The following is a 24373-nucleotide window of genomic DNA, read 5'->3' as shown; positions in this document are numbered from 1 at the left end:
AGTTTATGCAGTCTATTCTAGTGTATTATACTAAAATGCACTGCATATACTAGTTCTGTCTAGTTGGATGAGTGGTACAAATAATAATAATAATAATCATCATCATCATCATCGTCATAATCTTTATTTATAACCCACTCTATCTCCTTGAGGGGACTCAAATATATCAACATTAATAACTGTAACCATGCTACATGCTCACAGTAGTCAAATAGTACATAATCAAGGGGAACCTTGGCAGTGCCAAATGCCTAAATCACATGATTGTGATTTAAGTTATTTTATGTTTTAGATTTTGTTACAAGAATTACAGAAAATGGGTAAATCTGTGAACTGGTCCAAAGGTATATTTGATACAAAACAGCTTTAGCTAAGGATAGCTTGTCTTCTCTGAATGAATGCCTGGGGGAGGTAATGGGCCGGATGAGGAAAAGCAATTTGAAACTGAATCCAAGACAGAGGTGCTTGTCACGAAGGGTCCTGATTCGCCAGCTGCGCCCCTTCCTAGAAATGGAGGACCGAAAGGTGATAGTGCAAGCACTGGTGACCTCAAGGTTGCACTTCTGCAATGCACTTTGCATTGGATTGCCTCTGCACCAAGTTTGGAATCTCCAGTGAGCATAAAACATGGCAACCAGACTAGATAGAGGAACATCTAGGAGTGATCATATTACATCCATATTGAAGTCACTCCACTGGTTGTCAATTAGTTTCTGTGCAATGTACAAAGTGTTGATTTTGACCTTTAAAGACCTACATGATTACCTACAGGATTACTTTCTCCTGTATAATCTGCTCCTTAGGACACCTAGGTCCTCTGGGGAGTGGCTACTCCAGAAGCTGACTGGCAACCGTCACCTAGAGGACCTTTTCATGGTCCGCTCCAAAACTGTGGAATGACCTGGCAGAAGACATTCGACACCTAAAGCAGTTGCCTGAATTCAAGATACAACTAGAGACCTATCTCTTCTGGCAGACCTAGCCAATCCTTTTTTAAACTATGAATTTTAAATTTACATTCTATGCCCAGACTGATTTTTACTTGGTCCCTTGCAGCCAAACTCCATTTTCCCATCACCGCTTGTACAATTCCCAACTTTCTGTCCACTGCCTAGTTTCTGAGATATTTTAGCAGCCTACCACCTGTCAAGTTCCCTTATATACTCTTTCTATTCTCCAGTTATACTTTCCCATTCTCACTAGCATTCAGCTCCTTTTCTGCCCTACTTTAGGTCAGGTCTTTTTCACTGTTATCTCATGTTACCTTGATGCTTTTCAATCCTACATTTTAACAAAAATCAGGCTTTAGACAGAGTAGAGCACTTATGAATATAATCACACTGAGCTTGGAAATATGGCTATGCAAATTGGTGATTTGGTTAGAAAAAGGAGCTCTTCCAAAATCTGTACTCACAGCAATTATACTACAGGGGATTATGGGCAAGTGAACGATAATATAAAATCGATCACATTACATTTGAAGCATAATATTTACAATTGTGTTATTTATATATCTTCTATATCATAAAGCCCAGGATTTATTATTCCAATGCAAGTAAACAAAATGAAACATCTGAATGAATCCAAGGAGCTAGCTAGTTCAAAAAAAAAATTGATGGAAATGGAGATAGCCATGTAATTCAAGTAAGCAATGAAGACATATTATATAGAAGTCTAAAACACAACACAGTTGCTTTCTTTTCCATAAGCTTTTTGCAAAATACGAGATATATATATATATATATATATATATATATATATATAGGTTTATAAATATGTCCAGGCCTTCAAAAAAACTATAGAATATGGTTAAGAAATTCTAATATTTACTAAGCTTTAAGAATAACCTCTTATCCATACTGAATAACTTCAGTACTTTTGTACTGATTGCTAATGTGTGTCTTCAAGTCCTTTCTAACTCACAGTCACCCTTAGATGAATTTATCATGTGGGTTTCTCAGCAAAAACTATACAGAGGAGGGTCTGTCATTGCCTTTTCTGAGGCCAAGACAGTGTAACGTCTTCAAGGTCATCCAGTGGGTTTCCAGGGCTGAGCGGGGATTTGAATAATGATCTGCCAGAGTCCTAGGGCCCAACACTAAAGAACCCATCTACACTGCCATATAATCCAGTTTCAGAGGACATCTTAATTGCTTCAAACTGCATTATATTAATCTACACTTACCATTATAACACAGTTCAAACTGCATTATATGGCAGTGTAGATGGAGCCACAGTTACTACGCTGGCTCCTTTTTAAAGAACTGGCCATACATAACCTTTTAAAAACAGTAGCATTGCAAACATTATTGGTGGGTACTTAAATCAACTGTTTGATAATTTATAGGAGTTCCATATGGTTCACCAAGAAGACCTACCAAGGCTTCAAGGGTGATAGACCTAGCCTTACCTAGCCTTAAGATTGGATGAAGGAGGAAATTACTAGAAAAGTTGCCTTGGCCAATGAAATGTGAGTCCCACTGCTAGATGTTAAAACTCCAGATCTAAGGTTTTCACTGTGCCTCCATCATAATGCTTTCCCCCCCAAAGTATATAAAGCCTTCAAGACATTAAATTCAAGTATAGGATAATTAATAAGAATGTATATTTTTGTACACACATGTCCCCCCAAAAAGAATGATCCAAACTGCGTAAGGCAAGCCAAGAAGGCAAAATGTTAGCAAATCCTATGTCACACTCTAACGAATCGTATCCTCAGTTCCCAAAAGACCCCTGTAGAGACACTCTCCCCCACCCAACATGAAAAAGCCAACACAAATCCATGGGAGAATATCTAAATAAAAATGGAACTGCCCAGAATGGACAAGCTTGCCACACACACAAAACTGTGAACTGACAAGGCGGGGGAGAGAGTCTGAACAGGCAATTAAAAGGGGGGAAAGCACAAGGCCCAGATGGGTTTTCAATGGAGTACATTTTCAATGGGTATCTATAAGAGCTTCCTAGACAGCATTATAGAACCATTCAGACAAAGGTTCCTGGATGCCATTCAAAACAAAGGCTGCATTATAGTAATTAGCAGAAAATGGAATGCTTAATTAACTGGGAAAGAGCTTACACTTTGCTCATCATACAGCCCCATCAACTGATCTATTTGAACGCCAAGAAAATAGTTAAGGTCTTGGCGCGAAGACTGAAACAATATGGATATAGATATAAAATGAATAAATCTAAGCCAAGCTGATTTGATCCAAGAGATTGCTGTTCCTCAGCCACCCTTTGAAAGAACACAGGTTTTTCTATCTAGTTTCTTTTTTTTCCTTTTTAAAAAATCACAACAGCTTGTTCAATAATGTATCAGGACTGAGAGCTGGAACTTAATGTACTGAAGAGAGGCTACAACATACACAGACGAACAGCAGGGTATTGTGTAAATAAAGGCTTTCTTGATTATTAAAGTGGCTTTAGGCTGCTCCCATCTGGGTTCTAACAATAAGAGTAGAGACATCCACACACGAAAAACCTGCACTGGGACAAACAGGGACATTAAGAGAGAGGGAAAAAAGATGATATTTCAGAAGCATATTTCTAAAGCCTAGTTTCTAATGTAACATCTGAAGCGGGCACAGTCTCACTACAGGAAGATCATCTTGTTCCAGAGATTCTGAATGCACAAATCATGCAGGATAAATGAGCAAAAGTCCTCAATTTGGGTGCAATGTTACAAGCATGGGCAGAGCACTGAGAGCAAAACACATGTCTTAAATCACCACTTCTTGAGTGTCTGAATTGGCTGACTAAATATTAAATATCCTCCCAAGGGATTTTTTTTTACCCATTTGAGGAGTCTAGAAGTACAAACCATATGGTTAAAGGAAGCACACTTCTAAAGTGTTAGTTTGATTTGTTAAGAGGATCATTTAAAAGAAAGTAACAGAGCTTTCAAAGGCAAGAAGCAGGAAGCCACAGAACTGAGAAGCCATCACTTTAAAGTTGGTACAGCTCTCAAAGGGTAAGTTTATACTGTTCTCACATGACAAGGTAATGCTACCACACAATTTGGGATCTAATTGCTGTACTTAATTGTCAAAGGTAAAAATAAAAGTACCTCCTAAAATGAGTCAGGTAAATAATAAAAAATGTACTGTGCTGTTTTTGAAAATGCCAAATATAGAGAAAAAAATTGTGAAGAAGGCTTTGATTTTGGGAAACTTACAGTACCTCTCTCACAAATAAATAGAGCTGTTGCAGAACCCCCTTGGCTGTTATGCAGAGTTTAATGCAACGGGGCTTTGCAAAACTGCAAATCATTTAGAATCATAGAATCAAAGAGTTGGAAGAGACCTCATGGGCCATCCAGTCCAACCCCCTGCCAACAGCAGTACATTTTTCACATGTACTGCTGTTGAGCCGGTCGTCCCCCACTCTCTATATTTGCCTTTCATTTTTTTCTGCCTAAGTGGAGTATCTTGCATTTGTCCCTGTTGAACTTTATTTTGTTGGTTTTGGCTCATCTCTCTAATCTGTTAAGATAATTTTGAATTCTGTTCCTGTCTTTCACCATCAACAGCAGAAATCCCCATTTTCAAAGCAACCACTTCAGGGCTGTTGTGAAGAAGAAGAAATGGGAGGGGGGATTGCACAAACCTTCAGTGATAATATACTTTCAGACATATTGAAAAAAAATCTCTAGACTGTATTCCTGCTTATTTCTGTTTTTCAAAAAGAGGCAAGTTGTTGCTAAAAGGTCAATTTATTCTCTTTCAGTATATGGAAAACATTTCATGCAATACAAAGAGCTTGAAAGAAACTACACACCATCAGCTGTAATTGCTCCTAGGTAACTAAGGTATAAACAAGTTAAATTACAATTTTAAACTAGCAATGGATATTCACTCCTTTTGTGGTCAAAAATAATTTCTGTTACTAGTATAATTAACTCTTAACTTTCTTGCTACTTTCATCTTTAATGACTAAATGATGGGGAATGACTTTACACAGTTGAAGCACTAGCTTGTTTGCTGCAATAATTTCTCTGATTTGTTGTAGGTGTTGCAATGAAAAGGTAAATAGGAGGAGAGTACTTATTTTATACCACAGCCCGTACTTTGGAGCATTTGGCTAAGTAACAAAAATGTTATACTTTTAAAGAGGTTCTAAGTCCATAGTTAATTCAAGCCTTTTTAAATGTATATTTTCAACCTTTGGAAATACCTTCCTTTTGATAGTTACGCACAGAACATCTTCCAACAAAACAAGAATTAACCAACAGTCTGACCTTATTTGTCTCCAACTAAGAATTCTTCATCCTCCTGTGTCTGAATTAGCTTTCCATTCCATTGCTTCTGAGCAATCAGCTGTTCAGTCTAAAGGAAATCAACTCTTTTTAAAAGCTGTTCTGGGACCCAGCATGTATTTACTCTGTCACTGCAGTTTGCTTCCACTTTAACTGTCATGGCTCCATCCAATGGAATCCTGCGATTTGTAGTCTGGTGAAGTACTTAGACTTCTCTGCTAGGAAGATCTCTAGTTTAATATTTGACTTTTAATATTTGATATTTTATATATTTTCATCTTCAGGTTGCAGAATCCAAGACAACTGGCCATGCTAACAGATGCTGCTAGAAATTGATCTTGAAAACATCTGAAGGACCAACATGTGACAAACACTTCTCTATTACATTCCCATTAACTATAGCACTACAATTCTCTAGCAGATAATTCTATGTGTATATGGGTTCAGATAAGGTAAAGGTAAAGGTTTCCCCTTGACATTAAGTGTAGTCATGTCCAACTCTGGGGACTGGTGCTCAACTCAATTTTTAAGCCAAAGAGCCAGCATTGTCCATAAACACCTCCAAGGTCATGTGGCTAGCATGACTGTATGGAGCACCGTTACCTTCCCACTGAAGCAGTACCTATTGATCTACTCACATATTCATGTTTTTCAACTGCTTGGTTGGAAAACACTGGGGCTAACAGCAAGAGCTCACCTCGCTCCCCAGATTCGAACTGCTAACCTTTCTGTCAGCAAATTCAGCAGCTCGGCGGTTTAACCCACTGCGCCACCATGAGGCCCCTTGGGTTCCGCTAAAAGTTCCCAAATCCCTGATATTTCCACACTTCTAATGCTAAACAAGCAAGACTATGATATATCCCTTGGATGGGTGAAGATGAACACACAAGGAATATAAAACATAAAATTACACGGCGGGAGGTTGGACAAGATGGTCCATGTGGTCTCTTCCAACTCTATTATTCTATGATTATAACAGACACTACGCCAATCCAAGCATTAAAAATTGTACCTAAAATGCATACATGTGATACAATGAACACAGGAGAGAAATCCAAAAACAAGGGATGGAGAGAGACAGGCCCAATTAATGGAGAAGATTTCAACCAGATCCTCAAATATACATCCAAGTGTCTATGTGGGCCAAGATGATGTATGGAGACATGGGGGTATTTTTTTTTAATTAAGAGCATACACCACAATATAAATAACACATATAAAATTTAGCATTTCAATCTGAACACTGACACTATATTCAAGGATTTAAATCCAACTGCTACTTACAATTAGAATATAATCATTAAATCAGATGGATTGACACAACTGTTCAGCAAGTGATTCAATAGATCTTAGGGTTGTCGTAGGTTTTTCGGGCTATATGGCCATGTTCTAGAAGCATTCTCTCCTGACATTTCACCTGCATCTATGGCAAGCATCCTCACAAAAACCTACAACAACCCAGTGATTCCAGTCATGAAAGCCTTCGACAATACATTCAATAGATCTTACTTTAGTTGGGATTGGCAACTGGATTTATGCCAGTCTCATTAAAACTTACTACTACTCCAAACACAAAGAAGCATAATGACCTTAACAAAGATGGTAGAAATTCAGTAAAATTGAATAAAGCTCTTGAAATAGTTATCAGGAAATCTGTTTACTATTAAGGAGTCAATATGCTACACACATTGTATGTGCATTCATGCATGCATGCACACACACGTGCTTGTGTGTCTGTGTGTATGTATATATAAAATACGGAAGATGACAACCTTGTCCGCAAAGGGTAGGAGTTTTGTGCTAGATTTTTTGAAAAGTTAGGACCAAGAAGTGCAACTTAATTGCTAGCCATTAGCATGGGAGTAAACATAAAAGCTTTTATACAAAAGTGTGCATATTGCTGGAAAATGTAAGCAATGGCAAAGAATAAGGAAAGTGCTAAGGCTGTTAGAAAAAGGAAAACAAAATTAAACTAATAGCAAAAGGGGGGGGGGAGAGGAACCAACTTTTCATGAAAAACCAACAAAGCATTCAGGAACTCGTTAGTAAAGACAGTTAAAAGCATATTTTCCCCCTTAAGCAAGACGTAGAAGAAAAGTATTTTTGTTCATACAAACTCTTACCGAAACTGAATATTGTCCAAAGATGCACACAAACAGTGACATTTTCCTTTCAGTTAGCAAGGCACACACTCTGTGTTACACATACCTCTTGTACTGAACGGGCTGCTGGCTTGTCTTGGTGATTGGCCAATATTAAAAATGGCAAAGTGCATAATTGTGGATGCTGGAGAGCAGAGTGCAGTTCGTTTCTAGCAATTTCTAAATCATCTTCTGAAGAGGCACTGTCCAATACAAAGATGACACCTTGAGACCCTTGGTAGTAACGGCTCCAGTATTTCCTGATATTGTCGGCCCCTTTAAGGATGATCAAACAACAACAACAAATCAAGCAGCAATTTTGAACAGATTTTAATACACATAAACAACAACGGAGTTCTATGGTCTATCCCACATTTGAAAATACTCTCAAATATCACTATAAAATCTCATCATTCTCATATTTTAATCTATTATACTAGCAATGAATTTTGTCAACTTGTTGAGATATATATTTTGGCCTGCTGAAATTGCAAACAACCATTTAAAAATTTTACACAGAAAAATCCTGAACTTTAAAGAATCTCGTAAGTCCAGGACTGTTCTTGTCAGGGTTTGCCTTCACTTGAAAAAATTGTTGGTTTTTGTAGCCAGTTGTTTCAGTATTTTTTAGTATTCTTTTCATCCCTTGCATAATTATTTAATAACAGCAGTCTAGAAATACTTTAGGGTTCGTTGTTCCCAGTCTCCAAACCCATCACATATGAATATTCTTATTACATTTCAAAGATTGCCACTGATGCAACAAAAGGATCTTTTCAAAATCACATCTCCCCTTTTCTACATCTTCTCAAGAGGCCAACTTTAATTCACATTCAGCTAATCATGTATCATACATCCATTTTTCCTGCTTACTGAAGCAGATCTCTCTCTCCAACCCGAGGCATCTTGTGCTGAGAGAAACCATGAAGCTCTCCCTGCAAGTCGCAAGATACAAGGGAACATATGTAATTTTGGTACCTGATGTTATTATGGTGTAGTGCTGTGGGTTTTGGGTTATGAGAGAGCATGATTCCAATCTGCACTTGGCGGTCGTAACCCACGAGGTGATACTGGGCAAGTCACACTCTCTGTCTCAGTGAAAACCATGGCAAAGCCCCTCTGATTAAATCTTGCCAAGAAAACTATATGATAGCTCTTCCTTATAGTCATCATAAATCAGAAACAAAGTCACACAGCAACAACAACAGTGCCTTCTCTTGACCTAAACAACACCATTATGATAAATTAAAAAATAATTCGATAGTTTTTCAAATCATGTTTAAAAGACAATTAAATACACAACTAACTCCACTTTATGGCAATTTGTAGTTCTTTGGTACTTGTAATGGCTTCAATAATGCATCCTTCAAGACTGCATTATTTGGTGATGTCAAATATGAAAGGTTCTCTGGAAAGCAGAATGATTGCACCTATTCATTCCCCGAGGCTCTTTTGCTTCATCCAGTGAACAGAAACAATCCCTCCAGTGACTTCTCTACCAGCATCAAGGCGTTTTCCCCCAATGTTTTAATAGCACTGCTGCAGATATAGTGCCAGAAGAAGATGTAGTTTGATTTGTGCAATCAATATATCAATAAGTGATTGGGAATGTACACTGCAAGTACAGATGTAGTGGATCTTCACATATGTCACATCCCTTGGCGCTTCTGGACAGCTGGCCCTGTGCTAGATATGTTTATTGTCAGTTTGCATGACAAAGTTTCAAAGTTTGAAATAATAAAAAATGGAGTCTATTCCCAGAGCTCAGAAAGTTGTTTTTATAACACAGTTCCCAGGAGTCCCCTGCTAGAATCCACCAGATATACCAGCTGGTGGCATCTGGATGTTTTAGACCCAAATAACTTTTATTTTGATTACTTATGAGTACTGGTATGCCAACTTCTCTTTTGAACATATCCCCGAACCCTCACAGGTGAAATATATATGTTTGAAATGAAAATTAATTTGGCCACACCTATCTATCTGCATTGAGCTGTCACTAGCAGGAAATCTTGAAGGCTTGGAAACCAATGGTAACCACCAATCTATAATTTAAGAAAACTCTCATGGGATTAAACCATTCTTTTTAAACTTAGGTTTAATAAAAGTATTAACTAATCAAGCCTACACCTAGATAGTTTCACCAACATCCCTGCACAAAAGGAAAGACAGTCTTTCTTCCAAATGAGATGGAAGAGCAGACAGGCTAAATTAGAAAATAAGGCAAATATCCATGGGTTTTATGGTTTCATCTCCTAGCCAAACCAGCATCTGCATGTGGCTTTAATCAGATCACTCTGCGGTATTCTAGGTTTTAATTCAGTTTATATAGCATTACCCATACTTTAGCAGCTTTCACACTGGTTATGGAAATTCGACTCCATAACCACCATCCTACTGTTTTACTTACATTTGGCCCTCTCCAAAAACCATCCCTTGGTTTACTTTTGCTCATATTTATTTATTTATTTATTTATCTCCTTTATTTCTACCCCGCCATTCTACCCATGGGGACTCATGGCGGCTCACAATTATTTTTCCTTTCTCCTCCCATTTCTTTTTGTTTTGTGTCTACTGTTAGTTGTAACTCTTCAAGAAGGGTTATACTTGGCCAATCTGTAGCATCTAACAGTTGTAGGTGCTTGGTAACTGTTACACATAAATATTATTATCATAGGGAGACAAAATAAATTGAAAGCTACCAGTCAGATATGCAGTTGATTAATAGTGTTATACCTCCAAGCTCTTTCACATTCAAGATGGCATTCTGGAATGGCACTGCTTTTATGCTAAAACCTGAAAAAAGAAATAAATAAATAGTAAGTATTTTGTATGCAGCGGAATGATTGTTCAAGGCAAAATATTTGTTAAATAGTAGTACTCCTCCTCTCTCATTTGACCCTTAAAATATTTGGGCAAGGTTTCAAAAGTTATCACTAATCCCTTTCCTAATCCTCGGCTCTTCTATTTTTTCCATTCCTTTGAGATCCATTTTGCTGCCAAAAATATTTAGAATTGTTTAAAACCATGGATCTTTTAAATAAAATTATATAAAACAAAGCAATGTAAATTTATATTAAAATGTGTCTGGTTTCAATAAAGTGGGGGCATTTACGTATTATTTTAGAGAGGGAACATAAAAAACATATTTATATGGCGTGGCACCTTTGTTTAATCTAAGCAATAGATTTAAAAAAGAAGAGAGAACACTTCTCTATTTCTAATTTATTTATTTGAAGTGTCATACTTTGTTGTGCAATAACTCATTCTCTGTATGATGGGAAATTATACAAACAGATATCTAGATGGAAAATTTAGAGCCTCCTAAACTCATGAATGATTTATAATTACATTTCATCTATACATCTAACTATTACAATGAATTAAAAAAACAAGTTTCAAATCACAATCATTGTTGCCAATCTGTCAACAATATTGTCAATGTTTTCCCCCTTAAATAAAATAAAGAATTTATCCCCTTCTGCTAAATTATTTAGTTTTAAAAACAAGTTTCCTTTAGTAATAGGTCATTTTTCAATTTCTGAGCATATAAATAGACTTGCAGCAGTTGTCACATACCAAAGTATTCTTCTATGGCTCCTTTCTATATGATCATCCATCAGTCCCAAAAGAGAAAGTTCAGGTTGTAACTTGATATTGATCTTTACAAATTTTTTGCCTCAATCTGTGTATTTCAACCCAGTATTTTTTTAGCCTTTTCACAAGTCCACCACATATGATGGAAACTCTTCTTGCTTTGGAACCCCCTCCCAAGGGAGATTAGGCAAGCCCCCACATTGTCCTCGTTTCGCAGTGATCTGAAAACCTGGATATTTCACCTTGCACCTGAGAACAGCTAGTCCCTAGTTTTAAATGCCCAATCCCTAGGTCCCCTAATAATAATTTTTTCTCTGCACTTCATCCAATACCCGGCCCTATGATACTCCGTTCGCACTATCCCATGCTCAGCCCTTTTACAGCCTGGTCACACCCATTGCACTGCTGGAATGTTCTGATTGAGTTTCAACATTGTTCTGATTGAGTTTCAACACTGCTGTTTTATACTCTTATGTTCTACTGAACTGTGCTTTTATCTGGATTGTTATATTTAATCATGTTTTCATTTCAATTATGTTTTTCCTATGATAAATTGTTTGTATTGTGTCTGTGGGAATTTTGTTTCATATGTAAGCCACCCCGAGTCCCTTCGAGGAGATGGTGGCAGGGTATAAGAATAAAGTTGTTTGTTTATTATTATTATCATTATTATTATTATTACTATTATTACATTTCCAACACATTTTATTCCTCTCTATATCTTAGATGTCTCCAGTATCATGTACTAATGGTACATAATTTTTATAAAAGTTCTCTTTAAGATCATATCATAGGGTAAATTTCAAATGTTTTGCTACATCATTTCCTATTAACTCCCTTTGTATATTACGCCCAAAATTTCTAGCCCATTCTATTATGTAATCCTTCACTTTTCCATCTTCCATCTCAAAAAAACGTTTATACATTTTACCCATTATCTGTTCTTCATTGGTACATAATTGAACTTCAAATTCAATTTAGTTCAAAAGCAGAGGGTTTTTTGGTTTTATTTATATCTTTCAAACAACTGCAAATATGAAAATTATTGGAATTCATTTATTTTATTTATTCATTTACACCATTTCTACCCCGCCCTTCTCACCCCCAAAAGGGGACTCAGGGCGGCTAACACAGGCAACAATTCAATGCCAACAGTAGCAATAACAACAATATAAACCAGCAATATAAAATCCTATTACATAACAATTAAACAGTGATATTAATTAAAATTACATAATCACATGGAACAAATCACATAATCACAATTCATAACCTTTCCTCTGTGTTAAAAGTTGTATATCCTCTTTCTAATGTACATATCTTATATCTAACTTTAGTTCTCTCTATTAATCCAACATATATCCTCTTGTCTATTGAGCATTAGCTTCATTTATGTTTCAGAAAAAAAAATGTAATCTATCACTGGTCAATTAACCAGAAGAGTCTCCAGCAGCAGTACCAAGTGTCAACAAATAATCTTCACAATTCAATAACAGTTGGTGTTATTTCCTACAAAATCCCGTTTTTATCACCAAGTCCACTCAGAATTTTTGACTTTTAAAAATAAAACTCAAATCTTCAAAGTTTTCCCATCTAAATGGGATTGTCTTCTGTTTCAGTTTTTGTTTTGTTTGTTTTTTTGCCAAAAAGTGTCTTTTGCCTTGCATAGTCTTGAGGTGTTTCTAGAGAATTTAACTTCTCGTCTTTCTGAGGGAATAAAACAATTGCATCTCTTGACAAATTTCTTTATTTATAAACCTTATCAATCTCAACATGTATTTCCTTTGTTCCTTTCTCCAAAAAACCTGCCAAGGTTTCAACAAATTTCGTTCTTACATATTGCTGAGGGTCCTTCAGAAATCATCTGAATCTTTAGAAATTGTGTTTTCTTTCTTTGTATCCAATACTTCAGTCTTAAATTCCAGCATCTCCCGTTTCTCATTTATCATTTTTACTTGTATTAATTGTCCAATGCCCCCCCCCCCACACACACACACATACACACACTTCTCCTGATCTCCTGTCATATTTCATGCTTCGGTTCTTGAGCACTTTTCTTGCTTCCAAAATGGTTTCATCATGTCCTTTCTGATCTGTTTCAATTCATCATTTGAATAAGTTCTCCTCAGCTGGCATGTCCTTACTTCAAGTGGCTGCTTCTGGAGGATCCAGTTTTCCCCTTCCTCTGACTTTTTTTGTCTCTTCATCCTCCTCATCTGTTCAATTTCTTCTTCCTCTTCCCCTTTGCTATTCCTGGGTTCTCTTTTAACCTCCCTGCCCTCTGCACCTTTTAGCGATTTTAACAACTAGCTCCTTCAAAACGTTGCAAACTGGGTGAATTACAACATTGCCTACAGCACTTCTATGGCCCACCCTTACAAATCATGACTTCATATGCAGATATTTATTTTTTCTTCTTCAATTCTTATATTTCCAAAATTAGTGTACATTTTAGACCTCAAACTAAAATTCTGCATCATCTCCTTGACTTTATTACATCAGACATCAATTGTGGTTTTTTTGTTTTTGGCCACGGCTACATCATATACTGGTAAGAAGGGACATCTGCCTAAGTCATACCAAACAAGTTTGGCTTATATAAATAAGCCAACACTGCTGTGCAGTCATCCAAAGAAATCTCTCTTTACAATTTAATAATTTGATAGCATGTATATTACTGAATCAAAATCCTAAGCATTTGTACCAGATTACATTGTTTATGTTCACTGAAAGTCTTTGGGAAGAATGCCCAATGATTCTCTTTCTTTCATTTGGCTCATTGTGAAATGCAGCCTCTAGAAGAGGGTGTATACATTTTTCAATGATAAGTATTCATAAAGCCTGACACCACAATGAAATATTTATTTATTTAGAAATAGAAACAAAATCCTCCTGTTTTTTTCTCATTCATTCAAAATATTATTTTAACATGAAATCTTTCAAATTAGATAAAGTTACAAACACTGCTGATCTTTTGTTTTGTTTTGTTTTGTTTTTGTGGGGTTTTTTTGTTTTTTGTTTTTTGGTGTGGTTGGGGAAACCGGGTGCATCTGTGATTGTGAACAGTGACACAGGGGTGAACCCATTTGAGACTGCAGTAAATACAAGTCACCACCATAAAACTGTTATAACTTGAAGAAGAGGCATTTTATGATTTTATGAAACTACAATAATTCTATTTTTTTTCTCTCCTCACAGCTATTAGGACAGACTATACCAAAGCTGAAGAACATGGTTGTGGGGTTAGGCCTTCTCCAACCACATTCCAGGCTCTAGTTGTACAAGTAAACAAACAAATAAAATGCAGAGATCTGAAAAATATTGGGATGTTAAGTCTACTTTGACACTGAGCACTAGTTCTGTTTTAAGTTTCCTTCAGATACAAAGGCCAGGTAGATTAGTAGAAAGGTAAAATCAGAATAATGGGCAGGTTTATGAAACAATATACCTGACATCAACTGTCTGTATTTTATCACTTAAGTTTAATCTCTGATTTATTATTTTTAATTAGAAAATAAATTGGGCTACATATGAAATGTAATCATGATTTAAAACTAAATTTCTATTTGGGTTCAAAGAAATCATTTAGTTTTGCCAAGATTTTGAATGATAGCAGTAGTTTAGGACATTATATTAAACATTTGGTTACCTGTTGTTGACACTATATTTTCTCTGTTTTCACTGCAGAGTTGTGATAGTAAACTAGTCTTGCCAGAGCCAGTGAGACCTATGCAAACCAAGTCATACTCTGGCCGTGGTGGCGGAGGTCCTTTGCAGCAAAGTGCTCGAAAACACTGTTGGGGAAGGTATAAAAAGAGAAGTTCAGATACAAGCAGAATTTTGGCATATGCTTTTAAGAGATTATTACATTGAACAGGGGAACATTGTGTTGCAGTACCATGATGCTGAAATAAATGTTGAACTTAGCAAGCTCTGCCTTCAAAATATTATTTCATTACAATGCTCAGAGTACTGGCAGAAAATTGTCATCAAACACTTAACTAAGGTTATATTTTCAAAAGTTAAAGTGTGTTATCTCCTCACGAAATTTTGCTTTTGACTGTGTTGAATGCTTCCTAGACTAGGTTATATGTTTAACAGTCAATTGCACACTTTAGCAAACAGATTATTTTACATAGATTGTAAGAATTTGTTAGGAGGTGGTTATCTGTTTCTGCCACATTCAGTAAAAGAAGAGGGCTCCAGGATTGGGACAAAATGCATAATATGATTATCTGTTGACTAGTGTGTATCTGCCTGATGCTTGTATGTCAGAAATCAAACAATGGTGAAACATTGCCTGGAATGTAAGAATGGAACCGGGGGGGGGGGGGGGGGTCATAAGGAGCCAAGAACAAAATGTTCTTTCAGGCATCCAGGATGACAACTTCTATGACATTCTGTTCTGAAAACTAACATTTTAACCAACTAGTTAATTAGCATCACTTCAAAGACTGAAATGATTTCCAATACCCATATTAGTGTCAAGAAATTAATCTTCCAGTTACTTAAACTCAGTATTAACAAATTAATTTTCAACCAAATATTCCAGCTCTGTTTTTGAGACTACAAAACTTCTCAGTATCACACAGTTGCAATTTATGGCAGCTTCTTTGTTGTTATTTTGTGCTTCAACGTGTTTCAGACATATGGTGGCCCTAAGGGTTTTCTGATTCTGAAAGTGTGGAACTCACTCAGTCTATATCACTTAATGAATTACAAGGAAGACATCAATTTTGTAATCCCACATGAAGTAGACTCACTGAAGCAGCAGAACCTATGTAAGTGCTGACTAAATTCTCCTCTAGCTAGGATTAGCCACTGGATTTGGTCCTATGACTATGCACTGTGCTGGCAAGTCAATGAGAGAAACATATTATACTGTTTCTGAGTATGTCTTTCAATGGCTGTGTGCCTTACAGTAGTATTCAGTTGTCAATTTTCCCAGTTTAACATGCCCACTTCAAGTTTTACATGAAAACCCACAAACAGCTTATTTTCGTTTGATAGACCTCATATCCAAGACATTAAATGCACAAATGTGTATTTCCTCATTACGTGATGACAGGCTACACAGAAAGTATGAAAGCTTTCTATAAATCAGAGTGGAGAGAGGGACTACATGATCCTCCAGAAGTTACTGAAGTATAACTTTCAGCATTCTTCAGTATTGGCTATGATAACTACATTGATGGGTGTTCCAGTTCAATGACAAATGGAAAGCTGCACAATTTCCACCCCAGCTGTAAAAATGGAATTTTTAGTCAGAATCTGATGTTGCACTAAAATGAAATAAAATAGTCGAAATACTAAAATGTAAAGCACCTTTGGTTACTCTATTGTCCAAAATTAATGTACACCTCCCATGACCTCAAAAGTTATGGCACTGTTTTATGAAATAACGAAGTTCCATATGGTACTTTTGTACCTGCAGTTATATTGGCCCTATTTTATATTTGGAGTGGGAATGCTGGACACAAGAATGCTGGGTATTTCTTGGACATCCAAAATTCTCACAACCTTTTCTTTGTTGGCAGCACGAAAATAACTAGCTTGCCAACAGAAAGGTATGGGATGTGTATGGGAAGGGACTACTCCCCCACATAAAAATGTATGGGAATAGGCACCTTTTTTTAAAAAAGCTTATTGTAATCTAAAGCTGAATAGCATCAACACCTTAGTTGTAAATATTATCTCTCTGCAATGTCTACTTAGTTTATTTGCCATTGGAGACCTAATATCTTCCTATGGGAAATATTAAATTGGCTTCAAATACAATGCAATTGTTTTATAGATTTCAAAAGGCAATTAAATCCTTAACACATCATGGGCCAAAGGTGGTAAAGAATACTTTAGAAACCTGCTGTTGTGCTTTATGGTGCTTTAGAGAACAGATTTCAAGCGTTAAATATGCATACTTGTTAAAGGTCGTACCTTCCCTTTTTAACAGACCTGCACCTGTGTTTATTTAGCGCAATATTTCGTAGGTTAATCGCTACAGTTGATTTGTTATTGTAGTTAGCCCCAGACAGTAAATAGAGCTATGGGACAATAAACTGCATTTTTTGAAATGCCTCAACTTGTCACCTAAATTTACTAAACAGAACATGGCCCTGCCATTATAGTAGGCTCTAAGTAATGCTTCAAACACACAGCATAAAAGCAGCACCATAACAGAGGGCATATCGCTAAAATTTGAGAGCCTGGAATTTTGTTGGTCTACAATTTCCAGTGGCCCTGCTAATATACTTTGCAAACAGTTCCAAGAAACATATTCCAACATCTCAGCCCAATCCCTAATATTATGTATACTCGTGTATACGTCAACCTCATGTGTAAGTCTAGGACAGATTATTTTGTCCAAAATTATTTATTTTGAGGACACTTTATATTTTTATATTTTATATTTTTGGGATAATTAGTGACTTGAGGATAAGTTGAGAGTCATTTCACAGAAAGGAGAAAGCTCTATTGCTGCCTCAGGGGACATTTGGATCAGCCTGCCACTGCCATTTTCCCACACAAATATATTTTAAAAATAACAGTAGAGAGAGATTAGAGGTGGCCAGTACTCCCAGGAAAGACTTGCCTTTTGACAATCTACTCAGAAAAGGGAACGATTCCTTTTTTGATAAGTAAGGTACAGTGTTACACTGACTCATGGATAAGTAAACCCAGGCTTTGTGAGTTGATCTTCTAGCTTTATAGATGAATATTTAAAGTAGTATTAAGAACAATCAATTTCTGCATGACGTCCTATAGCCAATGATATCTCAAGATGGTGTACATGAGATAACTAAATTAGGCCTGCATATCAGGAATACTGTTTTTCGTACCTGAAATGAACAATGCCTTGCACTTCCATAAAATTGCTCTGGAGCATCTAATGATCCCTAGAGAACTGTTCTCTCTAGGTGTCTAGTGTGGTTCTATGGTCAACTTCCAGAGGAAATATGGCAGAACTTTCAGTAAAATTTGACCATAGAATCATGCTAGAGGGTGAGAGAGAACACTTCTCCAGGCATTGCTAGATTCTCCAGAGCAATTCTTATAGTATTCAAAGCTCTTTGCGCATAAATGAAACCACATTCAACAAACTTTGCATTTTAAAAAGGATCCTCCTACAGCTTACAGCAGTCTTTCTCAAACTTGTTTGCCCTGAAGGAACCAAAGAACATCAGGTGCTATAGGATGTATTTCATGAGAAGACAGTGGCAAAACCATCTTCCTTGCCTAAGAAAATCCTACAGAAACCATGGGGCTGCCATAAGAAAACGTATGACCTGAAGGTGCACGCACACACACACACGCACGCACAAAGCATAGAACATTCCAAAAGGCAGCAAACAATATGGAGAAAGTGCACTACTGAGCAGCCATCAAAGGCCATATCTGATGAAAAATAGAATCACGTTACAGTTCACTGTCTTCATCAAAATATCACACTAAACAAAACCCTCAGTGCTTCATGGTATAAATCCAACAATGACATCTATATAAAAACAACTGTTTCATATTTTCCTGATTACCATAAGGTGGAGGTTTTGCTGTAGCAAAATATTTGTATCTACTTGGGTCACTTTGGGATTCATTTTAGTATACCATGAAATAGTAAAGAATATGAAAGACAAGGGAAGTCGAAGAGGACAAATGTAGATATTTAACCACAGCATGCTGACTGAAGTGTATCTCTGCATGGTGGTATGCATTACAGCAGATGCATACCACCATGACTTCATTTTATTGAATTCTAGGATTTGTATCTTGGATAGTTACTTAGAATTCTTGGCTGATGAGTTCTTATCCACCCCCACTCAACCGCTGAACTACAGTAGCATAGATAAACTCTGAAAAACCCCTACCTATGGTCTATCTTTTCAATTTTTTTCATTATGTTTTTTTCTGAAAATTCTTCCATTCCCTCCAGGATCACCTTGTTTAGGGCTTAACCCCACCATGCAAGCCAATTATGCAGAAGGGAGTTTAGAATTTCAGATTGACATCTGAAGTGGGAGACTAGATCTGAAACTGGCTGATCTACTTCATTCATCAACACAGTGCTACTCAAAGTGAGGAGGGACTAGTAAATCTATAGACAATCCAGGAGCTGCTACTCTATGGGAAGATTCTAGGAAATGAAATTAATAAATAGCAAGGCACAAAGATGGTATCAGTTCCTGGCACACAAAAATTCCCAGGTTGCCATATCAGATGGCTTCAGAAGCATGATTTAAAAGACTGCAGCAAAACCAAAAGATTGGAAAATTATACTCAGAACTTGGTGCACTCTGTTTCCATTTCATTTCTGTTAAAAAATCAGAATGTGTTTGCTGACTTATTTATTAAGAATATTAAGGATGTTGACAACAAATCCCGGGAAAATTGTGGAATATCTAAGATTTGCTGCATAACATGCAAACACCCAAATTCTCTAAAACACAGAATATGTCTGCTATTCATAAGCACTGAGGTGTTTTCTCTCTTCACCTACTTACTTTGTTTATGGAACTTTTAATGAAATGTCAAGTGAAGATAGAAGAAAACAGGACTATCAGCATTAGTCAGTCAAGAAAAACAGATCACTGACTAGTCTTTGTTTTAAGAAAAAACATGTCACTGGTGGGAAGAAAAAAACTCACAAGACTCCAATGAGGATTACAAATATGGAGAATCTGAGGATACAGCATCTCTTGTCATTTCCTGTTAGGATGAAAGATGGGCGCAGATTATTCAACAATAGCCTAGAGCACAAAGCTGTGCTAAAAGCCATCCTTTTACAGATCTTCGACTAAGCTAGAAAAGCTTCTTGAATGTGATTCATGAATTAAGTATGCTACAAGCTTAGCTAACTGAGCTCTATTTTGTTAGCACCGGAGATGTATTGATAAATATTGTACAACTGTCAACTGTAACCAACTAGACAAGCGTTAATTGAAAACTCACAGGACCATAGAAACCAAGCTAAAAACAACACCACTTGTGATGCAATCCTATACATCTCCACTCAGAAGAATGTCCCATTGAATTCAGAGGGACTTGAATTCCCAGGTAAGCTGAGACAGGGTGGAAGCCTTAAAGAGTTACTACAGTATATATTAAAGTACGATGTGTGCTTTTTTATGCCTCTGCTACCCCAACTTCTGTTTGAAAAGACTGTTTATATACCCAGCAACATAGGCATGCTACTTTACCCAAGCAATAATTCTTTGTGGATGGCCAAGGCTGAGGCCAAGCAGTAAATTCATACTCAAACTTTCAGCCTTCCAAAAAAGAAAACCATACTTCCAAAAAAAAAAAAAAGCCACATGTGGGCCAGGAATGTATAACATATGAAATTATATGACGAGAATCTCTTTTATCAGTAGCATCCCAAACAGCAATACTATCCCTGAAGTATCCAGTATAACACAAAATGTGGGCTCTGGCAAAAGCAAGAATTGGCTTCTTTATATGATATTTTGCTCTTTATTTTACTGAACTACAATCAGAAAGGATAATAACAGGGGAAGGTGGAGTTATTTGAGAAAGGAAATGAAGTTATTTGGTGAAGGTGGAGTTATTCGAGAAGGGAAATGAAGAGGTTCGGGAAGGGCTAGAATTCTCCTTTATGCTACCTTTTCTTCCAATGTTTTGAGAAGATCAATTTTCTCAACCTGCTCCCAGCCCTCCTCAACTTTTCTAATACAGTAGGTCTCATTTATTCAAGCATGTAACTTCTTAACCTGGCTCAGACTTGTTATGGGGTTTTCTGCAATGGGTGACTCTACAGCTCTACAAATATTAATCCCATAATCCTCAACCAAACTGGGGGTGGATATAGAGCACATGATGTTGGGAAAAGCTACATGTACTCTCTTAAAATTGTATTGGAAAGGAAGATGATGTGCCAGAGAAGATTGACTTCATTGTCCAGATGGAATGTAATACATTCATTCAGAATCCAACAGTACTCCATCAGTTGTCCAGCAATCCAATACTGTGACCCATCTCAAGTCATGAGGAGAGGCAAGTAAGGAATAAAATAATAATAATAATAATTATTATTATTATTATTACTATTATTATTCTCACACCATTGAATTTATTTCTAGACAGATGTGTGCTGTACCAGTTCTCAGAACTTTGGATATTCTCCTTATATCTATCAGTGGAACTAAAAAAACCCCAATGCCATGTTTTCCTTCTCCCTGACCAATGATGGTGCATGGCAAGGTGCGTGCCCTGAAAATGGGGTGCAAAGAGTGAACACTGTGGATTGTCAAGGTAGCTGGATGCATTTGAATGTTTCCCTCCCATGGCATCTGCTACAGGCCTGGAAGCCCTCCCCTCCTTCCCTTTCCTTCTTCAAATTTCTGACAATGGTGGGGTAAGAGTTTTTGAGAAAAACAGAATAGTGGCTAGATGTGTAGTTAACCTTCTTTCCCCCATCCCTATTTACTTAAATACAGGTATTCCAGCCCTCCCAAATTCTAAACCTGAAAAATTCCTGGTCCCAAGCACATCAGACAAGAGAGACTCAATTTGTTGCATACACACACACACACACACACACACACACACACACACTAGTTTGATAGTAATTTAGCATTCTGAATCCTAGATTTGCTCCATCGCATGCATTTTTTAACTTGCTTTGATATTTCTGTGTTGTAAATGATAATTGAATGAAATTAGTACTGAAATCAGTGATGAAATTTATGGAAGAACTGTGTTATGATATGACACTTTTATTGTGTTTTGCAATTTCACAACCACAAAATGCATTAAAATCAGCTACACACAAAAGGTGTTTTTATTGCAGGCCCAAAATTTAGCTTTCATATGCTTTAGTGGCATGCACTTTATCTGTGATTGTTTTAATTCTGATTAAACCGGCCAACAAGTTTTAAAACATTTTCACAACTACTACCTATGGCAGTATATATTGCAAATACAGTCTGGATAAAAGTGAGCCAGATGATGTTGTCATGTGTCCCTAGAGCACTTCTCTCTTTGCGGAGACCCCAGTTTTCCGCTCTATTACAACTGCTATCCACTTCAGTGACTAAGCCCTTTCTTCTGCTTTCGTCTTTACAAAAACACACAATATTTTTACAGTCTTGAACCTAGGGTTTTTTTATATTTGCTTATTCACGTTAAGATTACTATTGTATGTTGACTGCAGAAAAACAACAATTTGCCAAAGGCATGGGCTTTAGAAAACAGATCACGGTGCCCTCTGCAATAGAGCAAGTGCTCCAAGACGTCTAGGACAAGCAAATGAAAGGAACAGGACATTGGCGTTTTCTAAAGGGTACTGTTCTTTCAGTTGTTATCTAAAGCCAGACAAATAGTGCATCATATGTGGCTACAGAAGACTAGACATCTTGTTCAAGGATGAACTATAAAAGTACAAAGAAACAGATGCACAAAGTTTACTCCAGTCTTTCTTTTTTTCACGTGTTTCTTTAGATTTAATTTTATTGGATCAACGGGTTCTAAGAAGCCAAAGAGTTATGAAGCAGTGCCAAATTAAATGATAGGCAATTATAGCCATTGTACTATTTAACCTTAAACATTAATACTTTGAGAGTAGGGGACACATTTTGGGGGGGGGGGCGATATCAACCACTAAATCAGAATGTCAAAAAAGTTACTTGTATTAAGAATTCTCTACATAATACATTTTAAATTAGCAAACAGTTTATAATTAATGTCATGGTAGTTTCTCTCAATTGTCCAAGAGATTTCAGTTGATGTACATTTTTCTTGCACAAAGCAGCCTTATATATTCTGCTACTGGCATTTGTTCTAGCCTTCATACTGAAAACTTTGGGAATAGCTTCAAAGTGTTTGAAAACAACAATAAAATGAGCAACACAACAAGGGATAGAAGAAGACCAGCAACAGAGTAGAGAACACATTTTAACACAAGTAACTCATCTGGAAAGAGAGAGGTTTAATTCTGTTCTGAATTCCTTGTGGTATATTATGTGGATCTGTCCACAGTGTTTGATTTTTCTTTCTTTCCAAAAATCTTTGATATTTGTAGACACACAAATACGCTGTAATGTAACTACTTGTTCTTAATTTCTTTTTTAAATACATGTTTATTACATTTCTATTCATTTCATTACAAAAAACCATCTCTACAATTCATATAATTACATCTTCTTCCTCCTCTCCCCCCCCCCCCCCCCCGGTTGTGCTACCTACTATGCTCCCCACCTCCTGAGTTCTTCTTTTCTTGCTCTGACCAGAATCTCATTTCTTCTGGTGGGGGGTTGGTTCCCATCTTCTTTCCGTAATGTTTCTTCAATAAATATTTTCCATATACTTTCAAAATTATTATCCTTCCTTAGGATTTTTTAAACCTTTAGATTTCATGTTAGTTTATCATTTGTTGCTATCTTCCAAATTTCCTTGTACCATTCTTAATTTCCACCTCTCCTTTCCAATATTTTGCTATTAGTAGCCTTGCAGCCGTTAACATCGTTATCAGATTCTTTTCATTTTCCTTTCATTCATCTGTATTATAAATAGATAACAGTATAGTTGCCGGATGTATCTCTTTATAATACTTACTTTCTATTTCTACTATAACCTTTCCCCATAAACTCTGTACATATCTACATTGCCACCACATGCCCTAGGGCTGAGAACGGCGGTTAACAAATGCAGCAAATATACATACCCCTTTCTTGGCAATCCCTCCAACGTTTTCTGAACACCCCTTAGCCATATTGTGTAACTTTGTCGGAGTCAGGCCATCCCATCTTGTAATAGTTTTCTCTTATTCTAATTGATAAATTCCTGAGGTGTCTTGCTTTCCATAATTTTTCCCAATTTCTTTCTCCTATTTTATTCCCAATTCTTCCTCCCATAGTTCCCTTATTTGTATTCATTTCCCCCTTTAATCTCTATTAATATTTTGTATATCATACTTGTTATCCCTTTTTGATGCTCATTTTCTTCTTTAGCCTGTACTTTAAATATTATATTTTCAAATTTCGTTGGTCCTCTTTCTCCAGAGTTCTTTCCTTTCTAATTTTTGAACCATTGGTCCAGTTGGATCCATGATATATTTAATTCTTTTTCAACTCTTTATCCATCACATTTTTCAGGTTTTTAGGACTTGCTCTTAATTTCAACTAAAAAGCAAAAAGAGAAAAAATCCCCGTCGATTCCTCAATGGTTGAACAATTCAACAGCTTTAGCTATGCACAGATGTATATTCCAGAGACACCAATTCTAAGCCAAAAAAGCTGGGCATATGGTGAGCTTATATTAATGTATATGCCTAGCCCACATGCATATCTTACATGTTTCAAGGTTCACACTTTCTTCCCAGCTTTGTTCTTGTTTTTTGCATTTATATTTTACACATCCACTAAAATTA

At 36.6% G+C, this 24373-nt stretch overlaps 1 protein-coding gene across 4 annotated transcripts in view; it reads right to left on the bottom strand.

Annotated features, from left to right (window-relative positions):
- ARL15 (ADP ribosylation factor like GTPase 15) overlaps positions 1–24373 on the bottom strand; it is a 179917-nt gene that overhangs the window by 86291 nt on the left and 69253 nt on the right. For 3 of the 4 annotated variants that reach the window (XM_060761482.2, XM_067464607.1, XM_060761483.2), the window contains 3 exons: positions 14645–14789; positions 10135–10194; positions 7466–7674 (listed from right to left, as the gene is read on the bottom strand). In XM_060761482.2, coding sequence (XP_060617465.1) covers positions 7466–7674; positions 10135–10194; positions 14645–14789 — 414 coding nt within the window. Of the gene's footprint in view, positions 1–5239; positions 5328–7465; positions 7675–10134; positions 10195–14644; positions 14790–24373 lie in introns of all 4 variants that reach the window. The other variant, XM_067464608.1, reaches the window with a different exon arrangement.

This window comes from Anolis sagrei, chromosome 2 (assembly GCF_037176765.1).
Source record: "Anolis sagrei isolate rAnoSag1 chromosome 2, rAnoSag1.mat, whole genome shotgun sequence".
NCBI lineage: Eukaryota > Metazoa > Chordata > Lepidosauria > Squamata > Dactyloidae > Anolis > Anolis sagrei.
This window is presented reverse-complemented; position numbering and strand designations above follow the sequence as displayed.